The sequence below is a fragment of the Fukomys damarensis genome, unplaced genomic scaffold, assembly GCF_012274545.1.
Source record: "Fukomys damarensis isolate Sample0158 unplaced genomic scaffold, DMR_v1.0_HiC HiC_scaffold_31, whole genome shotgun sequence".
In the NCBI taxonomy this organism is placed as follows: Eukaryota; Metazoa; Chordata; class Mammalia; order Rodentia; family Bathyergidae; genus Fukomys; species Fukomys damarensis.
In genome coordinates, this window is record NW_022900943.1 from 14,558,181 (window position 1) to 14,579,682 (window position 21,502).

Consider the following 21,502-nt stretch of genomic DNA (forward strand, 5'->3'; position numbering starts at 1 on the left):
CGTGTTTAAGCTCACATCACCAAGGGGACTTCCTATTAAACTTCACTTCCGTTATTCCAGAATCCAGCCCCTTCACGTTGGAAAAGCAGGCCGCATCCTGTTTACCCTGCTGGAGGTTTTGCTTCAGGTGGGTCTCCTGCTCTTTCCTCCCTGCCTGTGTGAAGGTCTCCTTCTGAGCTTGGCTTGGGGCTTACTTCCTCTGGTGGAATACTCAGTACCCTTAATCTCTTCAGATCTTTGCATACACGTTCTTTTACACAATGTTTTGTGCAACAGTGTGTGGATTTGTAAGAGTTCTTGTGTGTATTTCTGTGTGTGTGTGTCTGACTCTCTCTCTCTCTCTCTCTCTGTCATCTGCTGTCTCCTTCATTTCTCACCTCTCTCTCATTACATATTGATTTTGAAAGGCAGCTTCATTTCTCTCTCATTTGCAGCCCCCTCCGTGGCCTCCACTCCTGTGCCTAGCACGCAGCAGGTCCTCAGTAAACACTTTAATAAGGAGCTGACTCACAGCCAGCACTCTGGCCCCCTTGGCTCACGTTGTTCTGAGGCATGAAGCCTTCCAAGAAAATCTGGCTTTCCTGGCTTCCTTCCATAGTGCTGGTATGAATTTTGATGCTAAACCTTCAAAGAAAAAAAAAAATTCAGAAATGGCCGTCCTACCTACCCTTGGGACATCGGAAAGAAAAATCCGCAGTGGTTGCTTGGGAAAAATTCACACCTGTATCTTTTCACTTTCCTTTAGAAAAATAAAGAATTTCTAATTTAAGCTAACACTTAATACTTATATACTATATGGAATAACTAGCAAAAGGTAGAGCCAGGACTGGATGCCAGGTAGACTGGCTTCAGCAGGAGCTCTCAACCTCTGCATAGGTACTTCCACACTGTACCTTGTGGGATGAGTTGTGTGTGTGAGTGTGTGTGTGTGCCTGTCTGTAGTCAGCACAGAAACAACTTTAAAGACCAGTGCTAGTGGATATGATCTACTTCACAATAGGGCTGTCTGAGTACAAATACAGGATGGCTTAGGAGAAAAGAAGCAAAGACAAAATTAAGATGCACTGTATCTATGTGACCTAACTAATAACAGCTTCAGATCCAACCAGAGGGATCAGAAAGACAGAAGCACTGTGATCCCAAGTGCAACAAATGCATAGTAGTGCATGGCTCTCCGATAGTAGATAACTCCTTCTTTTGAGATCACTCATTGAAAGCTAGGTATCTCATATTCTAGGCTTGGAAAGTTTTGCCAGAAATGTATTAAAAATTCACTTTCCTTATGAACCAGATGCCCATCAGTTACACAATGGCTAATTTAACTCAGTTAAAGCCACAGGAATACCATGTTTATGTAAAATATTGGCCTTTAAAATTGTTTCTGTGGTAGGTTTAGAGTTTCCCCTTTCTGGAATGCAGCTATTGGTGCTGGAATAAGCGTTGGCCTGGCTGGTGGACTCTGAGCGTGGTGTGTCTCTCCTCCGTCATACAGTGGAGATCATGCCAGAAGTGTGAGAATATTACTAATCAAAGCACTTGGGGTGTGCGTGTGTGTGTGTGTGTGTGTGTGTGTGTGTGTGTGTGCGCGCGCGCGCACTCACTTGCGCGCTTGTGACCCCGGCTGAGACTGGCAGCAAGAACTCATTCTCTTCCTCTCTCCTGGTTGTTCTTTTGTGTTTCTCTCCCCTCGTGCTCCTTTCCCCTGCTTCCTATCTTCACTTTGGTTCCTGGGCAGCTGCTACTGTGAAGTCAGTGCAGCTGCCATCTGCTTTCAGCATATGGGACCAAGGCTGTTGCTTCCAAAATCCCTGTGTTTGCGGTTAGAGCAGGGTGGGTTATTGTGTGGAAGTGAGGCAGAAAATCGCAGTGTGACCTAGTCAGTCTTTGTTAAATCTTCATCTAGTGTGGGTGGAACAAACCAATCAGATTTCTATCCATTCGTCTGTCCACGCATCCATGCGTCTATCTCCCAGTGTCTACCACAAATATTTACAGTTTCCTTATATATCTGCCTAATAAAATACAAAATTCAAGATAAGGGAAAATATAGGAAACACAGAAGGCTAAGGCAAAGAGGAAAATTAAGACACAGATCTCTATATTAAAGGACCCATGAACAACATAGCCAACACATGGTTTTTTTGTGAGTGTCCTGCTTCCCAAACAAAAGAAGAAACACTGTCAATGTGCAAGATTTGCAGGTGGGCAGAACATGTCAAACACAGCTCCACTGGGTATTAAGATCTGAGGAAAATCTCCATGTGAGTTCCCAGTAACCTCAGAACGTGCTTTCATACCAGTGTCAAGGGTTCCTCTCTCCACACTCATCAGGGTCGGCATTTCTAATAAGAGCTAGAACATCTCTTCTATCAAAGAACTCTAGATTTGATGCTCTTTCTTGTGTTAGGTTGCAGTTCGGGCTCCAGATGAGCCACACACAGAAAAAGAACTTCTGCCTGTAGTTACAAAAATACTGAATGATAATTAATATCCTTGGATTTAATTCTTCTTCTCTGGGGTTCATGTCAATCCCCAATCTGTGTGAAGAGAGAGTAGGTGGCTATCATTAAGCATTAACTATTGCTGAATCCATTGGTTATTGAATTTATTAATTTCTTGTCATAGTAGGAGATAGAGCCATTTGTTAGGAGTCTGATAATGTAGTGGCAGCTATGAATGGAATTACTCTGCTACCATAGAAGCCATACTCCTGAGTCCCATCAATCATTGCTGATTATAGGGGAAGTGAATAAATTTTTTTTGGAAGTGAAATAATTAAAACCCATTTTTCCCAGCTGAATCACACTGTGGGCCAGTCATATAAAAATAAGTTGTTGGAGAATGACAATGACTGATAAACCAGAACTTATCTAATTAATTTAGAGCTCAAACCTCCCCTAATAGATGTTTGTACAGCATGACCAAATAAGGGCATTGCCAAGAAATTCAACAACTTCTCTCACAAGTATTAAAGAAAATTATAGTTTGATTTTAAGAAGAGTATAATCAAAGGTGTTTTTGCTATCATTTTCCTTAGCTTTTGGGATTTTGTGCTGTTTAAAAATAGAAGAGAGTTCCTGGACGTCTTGAAGCAGGTGCAGTGTCACTGATCTAAATCGCTGTTCCCGGACATGATGAGCTAAAGATTTGCTGCCCACTGAGTTTTGTAATGGAGCCTTTGGTGTATGAGAGACACAGGCTCAAATGCTCCCAGGACCCGATAAGCGGGTCTGGGAATGTATGAAGTGGGTTTGTTGCAAGTTAAAAAGAGTGGGGATGAGTAGAGGAATGGGAAATAGCCTGCTCTTTGAAAAAGTGACAGAGCTGCTTGTGCTGTGCTGATTGTTGCCACACAGCAACTCAGATGCCAGTGTGGCTGTCATGATTATGAGCAGAGATATACATTTCCTGTAAGATTCTTCTGATTTTTAAAATATTTATGGCCAAATTAAAGCATTCCTATAGACTGGAATTATCTTCTGCTCATTTTTCACACAGTGAATTGCCTATATAAATATGAAAGAAGGAATAGAAAAACAAATGAGCTGAAAAGATGCAGACACATCTACCTTTTTATCCAATTATTACAGATCCACTTTACTGAGAACTATGGGGGTGCATTTTGCTGTCTAAGAAAATGAAGGCAAGATTACATTCCCAGCACTTCTATGTAGAATTATTGTTAAATCCATACTTTGGAAAAGAACTAGATCTTAAAAACTCATTTTGTGAAACTAACAAAGAAATTTCTTGTCGTCCAAACTGATCTTTCCAGGTGACTTGAAATCTCAAGTGTTCCAAATACAAAGCATTTTCTCTTTTCCGTCTTGCAAGAAGTGCAGAATTTCTCAACTGAGTCTATGGATGTTTTTATCTCACTTATTTATGGATAATGTCTAAAGAGAAAGCCCCCTAGAGATTTTTAGGTCGACCTATGATGCAAGGTTTTCACTTAAAAAAATAAATCAGGGCAGCATTATGTGGTGTAGGTATGGGATGCTATTTCCATTTTTAAAATTTTAAATACTGCACTAATGCTTCCCCCAAAGTCACCCATGTTGGGATGGTAGGGAGCATGACATATGTAGTCAAATGTCAAATGCCACTTTAAAAAGTGTGTAAATCTAATCAAATTGGAAGGGTGCCTTTATGTCACCTGTTGGTGTCCACCTGTGCTGCTCCGCTTGATGTGAGGTGCAGGAGCCTTGAGAAGCTATGTCTGCTCATCAAATAATAGCTCACCCTGCCACGGAAACAAATGAGTCCCCTTGCAAATATATGTTAAATGCTCCAGAAGGTACATTCTGGCCTCATTTCACGAGCTGAGGTGCCATTTATCTTTCTACAAACCTAGTGACTTTCAAATGACCAGGCAGTCTTCTTGAATTCAGTCTCAATTCTAAGTCATGTGAGTGAGAGATGGTCTTCACTGTAGCAGGTTTAAGCGCGGTGGTAGAAATGGGCTCAATCATGAAGAGACTGGCTCAACTCCAGGAGAAAGCATGGTATAGATTTAAAAAGCACTTGAAACTGGCAAAATGTGAAGGCATGTAAAACTGTTCACAAAAACTCCGAGCAAAACAAAACAAAAAACAATCTCAGTAAGCCCAAGGAACTAGTGACTAAGAAAAAAGAGCAAATAAGAAAAATTGTAAAATGGGAAATTAGGGTTTCAGCCAAGGCTACCTATAAAAAGTAGTTCCCATCAAAGCAGAACAGTTATTGCAACGAAGAATCTCCTGGAATGTAAGGCATTTCAGGCTGGAGACAGAGTCCTTGGCGTGTTCTGGGCACAGGTTCTCCCTCTGCAGCTCTCAGGCAGTGCCTGGTCTCCCCCATCTGCAACTTTCTCACCTCATCTCTCTCAGGTGCCACTCACACCTGCCCCTCAGACCAGAATGGCTACCACCCCCTTCGTGGCACAGTAAGGTACCCAATAATTTCTCCAAACCATAACTCCTTTGGGTGTGAAAGGGAGTCGGGCTAATCATTTTCAAGGATGTCCAGGCAAACCAAGACATAAGATAGCCCCAGGTCCTGTCCTCATTTGAATACAGTGCCCAGTCTTCCAGTTAAGTGGTGTCACCCTTTGGTCAAAAGCTCATTCTCAACTAATCTTCTGGTTGGCTTGGGTCCAGCGCTGTAACCAGGTCATTAGAAGTTCTGAGTAGTGCAGATACTCTTAGGAGTACTGGTAGGGAAGAAGAGCTGGAAATCGTGGCACTGTCAGAGAGAGATTCAATATGTCACAGAACTGGAAATGTTATATCAATTGCTTTGTTTTATTTTGAGTTTTTTGGTTTTTTTTGTTTTGTTTTTTTGAGACAAGATCTCACTCTGTAGTTCAGGGTGGCCTCAAATTCACTATGTGCCCCCAGGCTAGTGGCAAATCAGACTTGTAGCAATCCTCCTGCCTCAGCCTCCTGAGTGCTGGGATTACAGGTGTGTACCATTATGCCTATCTAATTTTGTAGTGTTTCTCATGAGTATCTGAGGCCGGAAGCAAAATATAAGCTACAATTTAAACTAATCTAAGATTTCAGAGGCCACAAAACTGACTGTCTATTTTCTGTGGCTCAGCTTCTACTTTACTGTAGAAATATACAGATTTTTTTACTCTTACTTGCTCTATTTTAGGTAAATGTATAATATTTCTACTTCTTTTAGTATTGGTTAGCTTTGATTTTGCATACCTTTGATCTACTCTCCACTCTGCTGATAATAGAACCCAGTTGTCTTTGGGGTTTAAATGAGGTTGACTTGAGTTCAGTCCATTGACACGGGTCCTTGGCCATAAAAATGGCTGCTGAGAGGGATCTGTAGTTTAACTGGGCTCACCAAGATGCAGTCTGGCGCTTTCATTGGTATGTTTTGGCAGGGCTGAGGTTTGCGGAGCTGGTAGTGGTGTGTTCTTGGAATTGCTTGGCATGGTAGTCATGTGTCTGTGTGAGGAGGAAGCTTACGCAGGTGTGAAGCTACAACGGGAATACTGAGAAAGCAAGGGAGAGGGAGAGAGTGTGGACACACACACACACACACACACACATACACACACACATCCAACAGCATCAGTGGAGCTCTTGGACATAGCCATTTTTGAGAATTATAAACCTGTGTTTTCAGTCTTATGATGAAGTCTCTGCCTTAGTTGGACTTGAGTTTTCAATCCCTCATCCGCAAGTAAGTGTTCAGTGATACACTTTTCTCAGAATCTTGTTTCTGTTCTGGTTCAGTTACCCTGCGTTCGAGGCTGACCCCTCACCCACCTTCTTACTGGAAATTATGTGATTCTTGAGTCCTGGGCTTCCCTTGTGGATCAGTAGTACTGAAGTTCATATCACTGTTTGTCATCCCATCAAGTGCTTAATTGGCTTTAAAGATATGCATAGATAATTTATCTACTATGACATAACATGAATCCAGTGGTTGTTGTGTAAGATTCTTAGAGCTAGGTACGGTGGCGTACGCCTGTAATCCCAGCAGGAGGATTGCCATGAGTTCAAAGCCAGACTGGGCTACACAGTGAATTCAAAGCCAGCCTGAACACATAGCAAGACCCTGCCTAAGAAAACAAAACAAAACACAAGGCAGAGATGTGACAAATACACAAAATACTTCCCAAGGGGTCAATGATCAGTCCAAGCAATTTGCAGCAATCTTTAGGCCAGACACAAACAGTGTTGGGTAAATGTTACGCAAAGTAAGAATTACAGATTTGGTCGCTAGATATAAGGCTCGGAGAGAAGAAAAAGCTTAAATACTATATTGCGTTTGTCAGAGGTCCTGAGTACCTCTGTTTTAAGAGCGGTTGATTTGACAGCTGCCTTCAAACGTGCTGACAAGCTCTTTCTAAAGAGGAGCCAAAAGCTGTAAAGGGAAAAAAAGTTTTAAATTCAGAGAAGCTCTCTGAATTTTCTACTTCTCTAATATCTGCAATAGAAACATGCAATGCCTTAAAACCGTGATATTTTTGTGGGCATTCATGGAACCTGATTTGTATCTAAATACTTCTGCCACTTTACGAAGTAGATCAGCTGGTAGGAGACAGACAGAAGGTCACGCTTATGTTGAATTTTACTCAGTAGCAGAGCCCTCTGCATGTGTACACGTGTCTGTATCTCCATCTCACTCCAGCTGTCACCACCTGAGTGCTCTGGGCTTTACTTTGGAAACAGACACACAATATGTCTATGGAAAAAAGGTTAAAATTGATTTTGTGATTATCTAACTGTGGTACTTGGGGTCAGGAAGATATGAGAACTACTATCTTATGCAAATGTATTTCTGCCCATTAAAAATAAAGAGAAGCAAAAATATGTTGACATGGGCTGCAGTTGACAAATTGTTAATACACTGAAAATGCTCGATGAATCAAAGGAAATTTGGTTCTGCCGTAAGTTTAATTAACTGTGATTGATTAAACTTTTCTCTTTAAATAGAGTGACTGAACCCAAATAATTAATTTTGCATGCCTCTGGTTAGGGAAAAACAAGTCAACGAGAAACAAATCCCCGATTCTAAGGCAATTGCTTTGGAAGAACAGGACCAGCTGGGAGATGGGAGTAGAAGTTGATGGAAAAATCAGAAGAGGAGGAAAAAGGCAAGAGGAGAGGAGAAATGAGGACTAAGAAGAGGAGGAAAAGAAACAGCAGGAATAAAAAGGAAAGGAAGAGGAAGAGAAAAAGAAGAGGGGAGGGGAAAGGGAAAAAAGACTATTTTCATTCTTTCACTTACTCGGGCATCCGGTAATATTTACTGGATATGTATTAATTGCCAGGAATGGTATTAAGCACTAGAAATGAATGGTGAGTAAATCTTTGTTCTTTCATTTAAATCTTACACTCTGTTGGGCAAGACAGGAAAAAAAAAAAAACAACTAGACAAAGCAGTAATTATCACACCATATGTTATGCAGAGAACCATTAAGGAGCTGACGGGGAGCAGACCAGCAGTACAGCTGTTGACATCACGTCCATCCAGCTTGAGTGACGCCGAGAGGTGTGATCCCTCTTTTCCAGCAATGATCAAATAGATGGGGTATCGTTAAGTCAGCCCTACCTAAGCCAGAGTCATCCCAAGGGGAAAAATGCCTCATTCTTGAAATGAATGGGACACCTGGTGAGCACGGCTTACTTCCTTGTATTCTGACTACAGAAAAGTAGATAGATGCAGTGGACCCTCAAGTTATGTCCACCCTGACATATGAATAACTTGGGTTCGTTAGGTTCGTGTGAGACTCATCTGCCCCTTGTCGTCTAGAGCAGGTAAACGTCCAGATCTCGGCTGTACTGACTGAGTTACAACAGCCCCCAGGAACTGATTGAGTTTGTGAGCCAAGGGTCCACTGCATCTTTGCTTTCTGTGGATGCCCAGTAAAAATAACTGTAGTTGGCAAACTTGAGCCGATGACATTAAGAGAAACGGAGTAGGGTATCTGTCTTTCAGGACAGCCCCGAAGCGGCTCTGAGGCAGCATCTAGATGGACTTCAGTTTTAGAAAGCAATCTGCACCCTGCCTAGTATGCTGTCGGTTGTATATTTTCTAGTATCATTTTGAGACATGTGGCCACAACAGCTGAGGTAGTGATACAGGTATTACCCTTTCCCGGCACAGAAAGATGCTAGTGCTGTGGTAAATAAACTCTCTGTATGGAAATCCCTGCAGACAGTATCCCTCATAAATAGCAGCTATTTAAGAGAAGTGACCAAACAAAAACAGATCCCTTCAATCTGGTCTTGCAGAAGTAACAACCGAAAGCAATGATATGTCTGCATAGTCTGTATGAGAAATCCAAGAATAAAACTGTGCGCTAAAACTGAAAAATAATGGTTTGTCAAGAAGTCACTTCAACCTGAGAATCAGAGCGAAGAAGTTGGAGTCCTAGTCAAGTATGGGGTGGCCATGTCTGTAGTAAATATCTACAGAGGGGAAAGTTGCATCTATGTACTCTGAGTGCTGCTGCTGAGAAATAACAGAACATGCTGGTTTGCAGCAGAGAGTGTACCACGGTTCCCCTGTGCATCTCATTCAGAAACAGTGCAGGTGAGCATGGCCTCCGAAAGTTCTCATTTTACTCATGACATGGACTGGTCGGAGAGACCCAGGTTTCCCTAGTACGTGAAGGTAGCCCCCTTTTGTTTGTTTGTTTGTATTTGTTTTTAAAACAGGATCTTGCTATGTAGTCCAGGCTGGCCTTGAACTTACCATGTAACCCAGGCTGGACTCAAGCTTGCAGGGATTCTCCTGCCTCAGCCTCCTGAGTGCTAGGATTACAAGTGTGCCATGCCTGACTTTATCTCTAGTCCGTATGTTCTCTGCCCATTTCCCTTAGACTTCCAGGAAATACCACCGCATGGGCCCCTTGATCCCAGAGTGGCAGTCTTACCCCATACTCCTCCAGATCTTGACCCTGAGCAGCTGAGGGAGCCAGTGTGCAAAACGGAGCATCCCTCAGACTTGATCCTGTTCTAAAGGATGTTCTTTCTGTTCTTGGGAACTGTCTTGATTATTACAAAATTAACTGCCTTCTTCAAACACAAGGAGACCACAGATCCAACATCTCCCTGGCTGCTGCAAAACAAAAGAAAACAAAAACACGCATGCCGGATATAAAGATGCATTCACTCCTCTTGCCCAGAGTCCTTCCCTTTATCCATTCATTTCGTGAACCAGGGAGGAGGAGGAGATGAGTGATTATTGTACCTTCTTCTTTGGGATTCTCCAGAGTCCTTTCTTTGGGAGGCTGAGAGGAAAAAATAAACAATTAAGGGACTTTTTTCTTTATTAAAGAAGATTTTATTTATTTAAAAATTGTTTTGCATGTTTATATAACCTGTAGAAATACTTCCTTTATTTTCACATGTTTATTTAACCATTAAAACAAAGACGAAGGGGGATTGTGAAGAAGCTGTTCTCCTGAGGGACTCCTCCGGAGGCAGGGATTAACAGATGGCGACCACTAAACTTGGCAGGATACACTGGATTTCGCCAGTCCGACGAACTACCTCAAACTTGTACACAGAAGGCTCTAAGGTGTAGTTTGTCCAACATGGTCTCTATGCCAGGACTGTCTGGAGCGGTGACTGTTGTGTATGCTATGGACTGAACTGTGACCCCTCGAATTTGTATGTTGAAACATCTGACCCACCGTGTGTCTGTGTTTGGAGTAAGGGCTAACGAGGAGTAAACGAGGTCATAGGGTGGAGACCTGGTCCTGTAGGATTAATGTCCTTAGAGGAAGGGATGGAAAGCTTGACAGCGCTCTCTGCCTCGCGAGGATGCAGTGGAAGGCAGCAGATGGCAAGGCAGGAAGAACCCTTCTCAGAACCTGATTGTGGGGCAGGCACCTCGATCCTCGCCTTCCCAGCCTCCAGAACTAGGAAGAAAAATGTCTGTGGGTTGGTCCACTTAATCGGTGACGTTTTGTTATGCAGCCTACATAGACTAAAACAGTGTTAGTAATATAATGAGACTGAATTTCCTATCAAACACAGGAGCTCTGCTACATCCAGATCAGTAATTATTTTGTGGACTGTTTAGGGCTCCTGCAGGTCCCCACTGGAGCGTCTCTTCTGCGTTGGAGACAATTTGTGAGCTGCAGTGGAAGTAAAGTTAAAAATGTTGTTTCTTAATGAAAAATAATAGTTTCATCTTTCCATTCGCCAGATGAGGGAACCATTATTTTTGCTGTGTTAATAACACACCCTTGTCCCCAGAGATGGAGAACCATGACTGCAGAGAATATTCATAAGTCTAGTTGTTGAACAAATTAATTTACCATAGCTTTGAAAGCCCAAGCAACCTAGAAGCCCAGGACTCAAAGAACTCACAGATGGATGACAAGAACCACTGCTGGCAATCTCTGAGAACTCAGAGAAAGCTGGAGAGCTGCCAAGAGACTGAAGCTGAGAAGACATGGCCCAATATCTCTTTGAGGGAGAAGACTACAAATACAGGAAATTGTACTTTGTCACATTCAGATTTCTCTCACCCTTCCCAGTAGAGTTTGATAAGCAAATACTTAGGTCTACAGTTTGAGGGTACAGAGTCAAAAATATTAAGATCTCCTTAGCTCTGGTGTTGTCTCTGGGAACAAATTGGGGAAACAGCAAGATGACAACTGTAATTAAGGGACCTTACAACATTCTGTGTAGTTAAGTGATGCTATGAGAAATGTGTGACACAGGAAAAGCTAGTAATGTGGTGTTCAGTGAAAAGGCATGTTGTAAAATAGTAGAGTACCACACTATTGTTGTAAGTGATATAGAGATGGATATAAATACATCAACATTATTCTGGAAGATTCTCAAAACGTGGTTGTGTTTGGGAATTATTTTTCCTTCTTGGCTCTCTTTTCTGCATTTCAAAATTTTATACGGTTAAGTTATAGACTTTTTTAAATAGCAAAAGAAAATAGTCAAAAGGAAAAAAAACATGAGAGCAAAAATATTGATTAACATACTGATTTTGTGTGTAGGAAGGTGTTGTGAAGGAATAACGTCTCTTTTTTACTATAATGTAAAATTCTTATATGAATGCTGCCATATTCAATTAATTAGAGTTCTCAAAACTGTCTTGTCTGCAGGATTGCCAGGGACATTCTGATACTGTGGATCTACAGTAAAAATTGGGGATCTAACCAGAGGGAATTGGTTAAATTATGCCATCTCCATAAAAGTTGAAACCATATATCTATTAATAGTAAAGTGGAGGAGACCACATAATCATCTGGGAAGTTATTCATAGTGTCCTAAATGAAAAAAGCAGGCTGTAAAATAATATGATGCAATTTTATAAAAACTAGGAATTTTTACACACACGAATCCCGCCTCCTACATCAATAGAACATAAACCAAACTACTAAAGATAATTGCTGGTACAATGGGGTTTTTTGTTGCTGTCGTTTATTGCATTCTCTAAATGTTTTACACATTTTATGTTGGTTTTATAATTGTTTTAAAATCATTATCTGCATCCTTTCCTTTCATATGGGCAAAATTGCAGAAGATAAAGAGTTCACAGAACATTTCATAATGGAGATGAATTTTTAACCAAAAGACCCACATGGAAGAGAGACCCACAGGGAAGCACTAATTATTTAGAGTTTACCAGTGGGGGGGAAGCCCCCCAAGCTGGTGAAACAGTGATTGCTCAGCCACATTGCAAATCTCTTATTTTTCTACTGTGAAATCCTCCCTTTGTCCCTCTCTAGGTCTCCTGTGTAGCCAGCATTCCTTTGTGCAAAAGGGGTAAAAGTTGCATACCCTCCACCAGTATGTTTTTATTAACCTACCTGCTCCTTTGTGAGACAGCCTCAGTGTCTCACAGGGCTGTCTCATCAATTAAAAATAATTTCACCAAGATCATTAGTTGTTTCTCTAAATGTATCCAACCTTCAGACCTATTTGGTGGATATCTTCTGCGTTAGCAGTGTGGTCTGGAAACTAGAGATAAATGGCATGTGAACATCTAATCATTATCTTAAAAGAGCTTGGTTTAGGTAGAGAGATGGAAATGTTTTGTGTGTTATTTAACCAGGTTTACTTATTCATATATAATATTTAAATATATCATGATGTTTGTGTCAAATATATCCAATTTAAGTGAAAAATTACAAGTGGAATTTTTTTCCTCATTGAGTTTATTGGTACATTTTAGGTATACAGTGCAGTTACACTCATTATTGGGATCTTGTACCTTTACATGACAGGTCTTGGTTCTCATTTTTGCCCCTTGTCCCTGCCCTCCCTTCACCCCTCCTCCCTTTCCCCTTTACAAACACTTCATTTCCTCATATTTACCCCCTTATTACCCTTCCCCCACCCTTCCCACCTTCCCTACACCTTTAGCCCCTTTCTTCCTATTTCACATTGTCCATTATATCATTAGGATCTTATGTACTATTATAGTTTATTCACACCAGAGAAACTATTCGGTATTTACACATGTGCGACTTATTCATTTCACTTAAGAGTATAACCTCAACACATATCCATTTTCCTATGAATGAATCTAATTTATCATTCTTTATGGCTGAGTAATATTCCATTTTATAGAAAAACCACATCTTCTTTATCCAGTTTCCAACTGATGAGCAGGTGGGCTGTTTCCAAGTTTTAGCTATTACAAACTGTGCCGCTATTAAACATAGGTGCGCATATATCACTGTGATGTGATTTTTTAAATTCTTTTGGAAAGATACCCAGCAGACACAAGTGGAATTTTAAATAAAATAATTTAAAAGTGATACTTCCCATTGTCAAGTGAGTTGCCATTATTCAGGTAATGCTGGCAGCAGATGGAAAGTTTTTAAAAGCTAGAGAAATCAGGAAAATGAATAATATTATATGAAGTGGAGAGCATGGGGTTAAAGATCCTCTTCCCACACTATGAACAAGAAGTGTAGAGGCTTTTGAAAAAGAGAAATGCCTTGCACCTATTACCAAGACGTTGAATTACCACGTGTAGGCCGAGTGCCCAGGATGCACAGGTAGAAAAATCTTTCCATGTGATTCTGGTTTGTACGTGAGTGTTGAGATCCACTGGATCACACCCATGATGCTGCCCGTGGTGTTCCAGAGTGCGGCAGTGGGAAATGCTATTCGCATGGACTCTGGGAAGTGGGGCAGGAGTTTGATGTTAAAAGGTCATCTAGCAGCACAAATGAGTAACTCAGCCAGGAGGCCCAGCCGGGACCGGGCTGACATGGGGCTTTGGAAACATTCAGCGGCCGGAGTGCCCAAGGTGCAGGTGGGTCTCCGGTGTGCAGGAAGAGTAGAGTAGGAGTAGCGGCTTCGGAGCAGGGTGGATAGGGAGTGAGAGTGTGAGTGTAGAACAGAAAAGCCTGGAACTTCCTGTGTACCGAGAACATGTGAGAATGCGGAGACCCAGTCACAGTGCTTATAATGGGGGACACAGATGGCAAAGACAGCCAGGCCGCGCTGAGATTTCTGAGGCAAAAGTCCCAGAATTTGACGACTGCGCTGGCTGGGTTAGCTGTCAAATCACTTCTGGAATTTTTTGGGAGGGAGGATTATTTCTGGATTTTATTTACAAATAGTAGAGTACATTCGCTTGCGCTCACATATCTCCAGTTATTTTACCTTTTCTCTGTACGGCGGGAGAGTATGCAGTGAGCGGGGGGAGGGGAATCTCCCATTATGAGATAGAAGGAATATATAGACTCTTTTTCTATTTTCACATGTATTTTTCACTTTTTCTTATCATCAGCAGTTGCCTTCCCTCGAGCCCATGCACATATGGAGTGTAAGTCTGGGAGCTACGTGAGCGCAGTAACAGGAGAACTGGAGAAGCCCTGTCTCTGCCTGTGGCCCAGTTGTGCTCTCTCACTTGCGGTTTCTGAATACAGATACGTCTTAGAAGTGTAAATAAGAGCGTCATCCTCAGAGTAGTACCCATTGCCACCTTGCCATTCCTTATCATGAAGGGTGTGCGGGGATGAATGTGCCGTTTTCGTCTTCTAATATTTTCACAGCTGGAATTTTTTTAAATCATGAAGGGTGCGGGGATGAATGTGCCGTTTTCGTCTTCTAATATTTTCACAGCTGGAATTTTTTTACACAGAGCAACGGTGAGTTCTGTGGTTTCCAAGGTAAAGAAGAAATGGATCTGCTTTTTCTCTTTGCAGAAAACAGTGTGAGCAGTATTATCACCAGGGTTAAATTCCCGCTCTGCCACTTAGGTGTCGGGACTTTGGCAAATTCCTGTGTCTTTCTGCATGTCCGTTTCTTCAGCCAAAGAACATGTGTCAGCTGATTTTTATGATGATTTAATTTGATTGGGTGATGCAGGTAGCTGAGGCCTGGCCTACAGAAAGCTCTACAGAGTGATGACAGTTACGGTGATGACATTTATTACTCGGTGTTTATAGCATAGATGTGTCATATCACACAACTGGCTCGTTTCTGTTTCCATCAGGATCACCATCACCACCTCCTGTCCCCCTCCACTGGAGACATTGGTTAAGTTCTGTTTGTCTCTTAGGTGGGTGGGGCTCCTCTATGCAGCATGGTCTTTTAGGCTTTGGTTCCTCTCTTGATGCTATTACAATTGATCTTGCTCTGTCATCACTGCTACTTTAAGATGGGACCCTCCGCACCTATCCATCAACACCAACACACTCACAAGTGTGAATTCTCCTTAGAATTTCACACTTCACAAAAAAGTCAATGCGGGCAGGCCACTGTGTCTCTTTCAGCCTAAGTTTCCCTGTGATTTAAGGGCTGTTCCTGCCTTAACCAAGGCTTTAGGAACCAGGCATTCATGAAGGTTCTTCCTTGTCTCCCTTCTTTTTCCTTCACAGTTTTATGGCTGCATTTCCCAGCAGCAAAATATGATGCAAGATTTCGTGAGGACAGCCACTTACCGCAGTGCCATCCTCCAGAACCATGCTGACTTTAGAGACAAGGTAAAGCTGGCAGCAAGCTGTTAATCTCATGCTGTTTTAAGAAGCCTGTTCAAAACCAAAATCAAAAGGAAACTTTGATAGAATTACCGTGTGGCCCAGCAATTCCACTCCTAGCTCTATACCCCGAAGAACTGAAAACAGATATTCAGATGAATATTTGCACACAGGTGGTTGTAGCAGTGTTATTCAGAATATCCGAAAAGTAGAAAAAATCAAAGTGCCTGTCAACTGATGAACATACGAATGATTTGTGGTACATCCACCCAGTGGATATTATGAACATTTTTTATTTTCTTATTGTTCATAAAAAGGATTAAAATGCCTTGACATGCTCCAATATGAAGGAACTTCAAAAACTTTCCAGATCCACCCACATAAAGTCGGGTGATTCCACTTTTGTGAAGCCACTCAGAATAGGTAAATCCGAAGAGACAGAGAGCACACTGGTAGTTGCCAGGGCTATGGCCAGTGGGATGGGAGCAGGGAAGGGAGGTGGGGGCTTGGAGGTGACAGTTTCCTTATGGGGTGATGGAAATGCCTTGGAACTAGATAGAGGTAGTAGATGCATAATGAATGTACCAAATGGCATTAAATTGGTTCTTGAAAATGGTTAATTTGATGTTATATGAATTTTACCTCCATAAAAAATTAAACTTTGAGTGCCAAGAACTCGAGGGACTGACTGTACTGTGCTGTGGTACATAGAACAGGTCAGGAGCTCTTTTGCCCTGTAATGAGCTCTTTTGCCCTGTAATGAGCTCTTCGTGAAGCTCTCTAATGTTAATTTTTTCATCAGCCCCACATGTGCAGGCATTTATTTTCCTCACAAAATGGATCTGAATGCTGAATGATTGCTCACACATTGCACAATACTGTCCATTATTCTCCCAGCTGTCACGCAGCCAAACTGTGGAAAAGCTGTGCAGCTCCTCTCCGAGGCAGGAGTTCTGGTCAGAGGAATAGCAGTTGCAAGATCCAGTTTCATGCTTTCTCCTTAACTAACCGTGGGATGTCAGGCAAACTAACTGCGTGACCTTAAACTCCACTAGGCATCCGTCTCTTACTGCCGTAATCATGTGTATCGATGGCATTTGAGCTGTGCTGCATTAATTCCCTGGGTGGGCCTGGTAGAATATTGAAGCAATGATCCCTGGAGTCTCTGGCCTCCCTGGAGCTGTGCCACTTTGCCAAATCGTGTGGCTGCTTATCAGAGACAGTCTGATTTTTTAGCCTTTACCTCCCTGCTGGCCTTCTATTGTAACTTGCTTTGACTGCTGGAATATGACAGTCACAATGTTTGAGTTCTGGGCCCAGGCTTAACAAAGACTGTGGCATCTGGTCTCACTGCCTTGGAACTCCGAGACCGCCATGGTGTGAAGAAACTCAGTCTCGCCTAACAGAGCCAGAAGTTACATGGAGAATGAAGTCTCCAGGCCACACCCACCATTAACTGTCGGGGGTGTGAGTGAAGCTGTCTTGGGCCTCTAGGTTCAATTCAACCTTCAGCTGAGCACAGAACGATGAACAGATCCCAGGGAGACCAGCAGAAAACCTGCCCAGCCCTGCTACAGAATTGGTAGAACAGTTTCTAGTTTGAGTCTCTAGAGTTTGATGTGGTTTGTTATACAACAGTGTCTATTTAAAACAGAGGGAGAGATGCATGAAAAAGTGATAATACACACCCCACCACCACCTACAAATTTGTGTGCCATGCATTCCTTTCCTCTGTCGTCTTCATTCTGCTACTAGTCCCCCAGTAAAGTTTTATTTTGTGACTTTATTTTTCAGTTCTAAAATTTCCATTTAGCTCTTCCTTATGTCATTTATTTCCTGGATGAGCATTTCTGTTTCTATTAGTTTCAGCAGTGTTCATGATTGCTGGTTGGAACTTTTTATAATAGCTGCTTTAAAGTCTCCATCAGATAATTCTAAACTCTGTGTCATCACAGTGTTAGCTGCAGTTGATTATCTTTCTCTGTGAGAACCGAGATTATCCTGATATGCCAAGAGCTTTCAGACTGTGCTCTATATATCCTGAACATTGTGAGGCTCTAAGTCTTGCTTGGAGCCGATGGAGATTGTTGCTATTTCTCTTGTAGCAGGCAGTCATCCTGCTTGAGTTCAGCCCACGAGTTTCATTCAGTAGTGATATTCTGAGAGCTGCTTTCCTATGTCACTGCAGTTTTCAAAGCCTTGGCCATACTGTCTGGCTGTGTCCTGAGTGCATATCTCCCAGTGAGCAGTCTTGCACATGGATGGGGTTCTCCAAGATTTGTAGCTCACTGTTGTTATATCAATACGTATACCAGCAGAGACCAAGCCCAGAGATTTATCAAAGAAGCTGTCTAAGGTTGCTTTGCCAAGCTCCTTCCTTTCCATGTTGTCTTGGATCCTTTCTAGCTCCCGACATTTTTCAGCCCCAGGCTTTCATAATTTTCCCCACATTATCAGCCAAGCAGACAGAGAGAGAAAAATAGTGTTGAGGGGTGCTTGGGGGGAGGCACTGCGGGAGGGAGCTCCATCCTATGGGAACAACAGTGCCACCCAGCGGAGGGGAGGTTAACGACATACCCTCATAGTTCCAGCTCCTGAAAGTTAATGCTGCCAGTAGTGCAAGATCTCTGGGGCTGGAGTGTGGAGCGAGGGAAGAGGGAGAGAAGAGAAGAAGAAAAGGAGAGAAAGGGAGGAGGAGAGGGAATAAGAGAGACGAAGCAGGATATCCACACTGAGCATTAGAATTCTTTCCCTCTGCTACAGCCAGAACCAGGTGGCGTCTCCAGCAGCTGTCTTGGTTTGCACCCTGGTGCCCATTTCTGGAATCTTGAGTTGAGGGTCTAGGTCTGGGGAGGGGAGCAAACTCGTTATTGGTGAGGCAGTATTTCAAATTTTATTCTTCTTCGCCAGTCTGCCTGTTGCTATTTACTTCTCAGAATCCTCAGGTAGTGTTCCATGAATTGTGTCTAGGTTTTACAGCTGCATTCAGTGAAAGAGTGAAAGAGTAAGAGGGATACAGGCTTCCCCAGGACTAGAAACTTGCTAAGTAAAAGTTAGTTCTAGGTGCTCTGTTAGGCAGAGGTAATGGGAAAGGGACAAAGGTAAAACGAGAAATGGCCGTGTTTGGCCAAAGGTCCCATCTGTCACAGGTCCAAGATATCTAGGGACCTTGTAACAGCACTTATCAAATAATGTTGCAACAGAAGAAAATCCAATTATGAGAGATGGGCAGGAGATCCGAAGAGAAATGCCTGTTTCTTTGGTCACCTTACTTGGTATTCTAGGTTGTAGGTTAGCAGTCTTACTAACTTAAAGTAGGGTTTTTTCCCCCAATTAAATAAAAATTCAACCTTGAACCACTATTTTTTCATTGGTTTTGCTTTTATGGATATTTCCTGATGGGCTATATTTATGGAAATGTCCCTCCCTCTGTGTGAACTTGGTTGTAAACCATCATCTATCCTTTATAATCTATCTATAATCTATTTTCTGTATTATAGATGCTCTCTTTTTAATTCTGGTCATGGCTTCTGAAGACTCTTCTCATCTCATTGGTAATTTGCATTTTAAGTTTTTCCCATGATTCGTGTCACTTGTGATTTTAGTTATACTTCCTTTTCATCTGTAACAATGAAGCTATTGTACCAAATCACCTTTAAGGTCACTCCAAACTCTAACCTCACTGAATCTGCAAAGTCTCCTTTCCCTGCCTGCCCGAAATGGGTTCATTTGCCATTGAAATAAAATAGGCATCCATCCTTCTGTTATGAAAGTGATAATAAATCACATGGTTGACAATTAACTGTATCCTCTCCCCCCTTTTCAATTCTGAATCAATTTAGAAATAAACGCAGATGTCGGATAGAAATCAACTATCAGCTTTATTATTACTGGGATTGCTGTTTGGAGAATGGTGTCTACACCTGTGACCAGATCAAGCTTTCTATTCCTTCTTCCTTCAAACTGAACTTTCCTACTCCCCTGTGTCCTCAACAACTGATCTCCCAGACAATTCCAGAGCTGGTCAAAATCCCTTGTTGTGGGTATCAAGAGTGCATGCATAAATTGAAGAGCAGCAGGCTGGCATTTCCACAGGCCTGGGCTGTGCACGCCCAGTGTCCTGGTCAGATGAGTCACTTCTATGGTGGGAAGCAAAAGAAAATGAGTAGATGAGCACCTTTCCCGCATCACTGCCCTCTACTGGGAGTAAATGCCCCTCTGAAAACAGAAGGAGCAAAGCTTCCGCATTTGAGGGTCCTGGAAATCCCCTCAGTCCCAGATAAACCAGATTTGTCACCCTAGGTCCAAATCTGTCAAAAATTCAAAATCTTTTTGGTCTCCTTTTGCTTGCTTTCATTATACTAAAGACCACGGAGAATAATTCGTGTTGAGGATACCTCCTTTTAATAAGCCTTTGTATTTCTCATCAAAACAACTTCCTAAAAGAGGATTGATATTGATCACCTAAAAGGGCAGAGGTTTAGAATGATCACTACCAATGGCTATTATTTGATGAGGAGCTTAGTACAGGTAGGCACCAAGCTGAGGGTTTCCCACACAGTGTTTCTTTTAATTTTCATTATAACTTCATGAGATAAACATGAATATTAGTGTCCTTTTAGAGATTAGAAAATGAAGACATGAAAAGGTTGCTAATTCACCTGTGGTTTTTTTTTTTTTTTTTTTTTTTTTTTTTTTTTTTACAACTAGAAATGAAAAGACTAGGTTAAGACCCAGTTCATCTGCTATAGAGCCCACATATAACCTCTGAAAGGCACAGCCATGGAAGTTTGGCTGGAATTACTAATGGACACTTCTTTCTCTAGCCTAAGGATGAGATGATAACATTTGGTTTCTTCTGTATCCCCACCATGTACCAGGCAGCCATGCACTGTGATAATGTTCATGAATTCTGGAGCCAGAGAGCTGCAACTTGGCCAGGCTCCATGCACCTGCCGTGGACCTTTACCCTGTTTTTCTTGAGGTCTTGGTAGGTTGTCTTTTGTCAGGGGGCTTTGGTTTCCTTGCTGTTATGAATAGGATGAGGATAAAAGTAGTAGTTACTTCCTGAGGTCCTCCTGCTGGTTCAGGATGATACAGTGAATATGAAATGCTTAGTACGTGGCTCATAATATGAACTCAGTATATACTAGCAAGTATTATTGTTAGTGGAGGTCTTGGAGAAAGGTATTATAGTGTCTACCTCGACTCTAATTTTCAATCTTTCTAAATCTTGATTTTTCATTTCGCCCCCTTCATGTAGGTTTGATGAAATTCCTGTCTTGGCCAGAGCACTGCTGGCTGAGAACTCTATTTGGCATCCATCCAGGAAGCTGACCCTGCTGGAACTTACCCCATCTCCCCTCCTTGGAGTTTCTGTTAATTGCCATCTGGCTATTTTTAGTTTCTCCAAGTGTGCTCTGGGAACAAGCAGGGGAAGTCCATCCTGCAGAGGGAGTGAGGTTATGTGAGCTGTAGGGTTTTAATTTGGAAATGTTTTGACACTTCATTTGTCAGGGCACCGGTTGCTGGAAACTTGTGAGCGTAAGCAGGAACTGAGACCTTATTATTTTTTAAATCAGCGTTTTCACAGAGGAGAGAATCCCTAGTTGCAGCAGCTGCTTAGTGCATCCAAATGTGAGCTTGGCTTGGGCAGAAGGGATTTAGGGATTTGAAGGCTTAAAAGAAAACATAAATAACAACAAACATGCAAATCAACCTGTTTAGACTGTCAGCTGATACGCAGATTTGCACAGCATGAGCCCCAGCTCTTTCCGTGGGAGTTTTATTTTATCATCAATTTGGTGAAAAAACCTTAAGTCCATTTCTGATCCTTTTCTGAAATTCTCCTTTTAAACACTTCACACTGATGGTTAACCTGGCAAACTAATGGGGCCTGACCTCAATCACTGCCCAAAATAAGGGCTTTAGCACAGGTCTGCCACTAGCACCTGCTTTCTTCTGCGTCTTCTGACCCTCCGCTGCTCACCCACCACTGTTTTCCCAGTGGTAGCAGAATCCTTGTTAAGAGCTCTGTAGGGAAGTAAAAAAAAACAGAAAATGACTTGGAGTTTTGCTAGC

General features: G+C 42.2%; 1 protein-coding gene across 1 annotated transcript in view; it reads left to right on the plus strand.

The window, feature by feature from the left end:
• Window positions 1-21,502, plus strand: part of LOC104873454 (histone-arginine methyltransferase CARM1-like) — a 149,896-nt gene that overhangs the window by 16,803 nt on the left and 111,591 nt on the right. Inside the window, exon 2 of the mRNA XM_033757687.1 lies at window positions 15,323-15,427. Coding sequence (XP_033613578.1) covers window positions 15,323-15,427 — 105 coding nt within the window. The remainder of the gene's footprint in view (window positions 1-15,322; window positions 15,428-21,502) is intronic.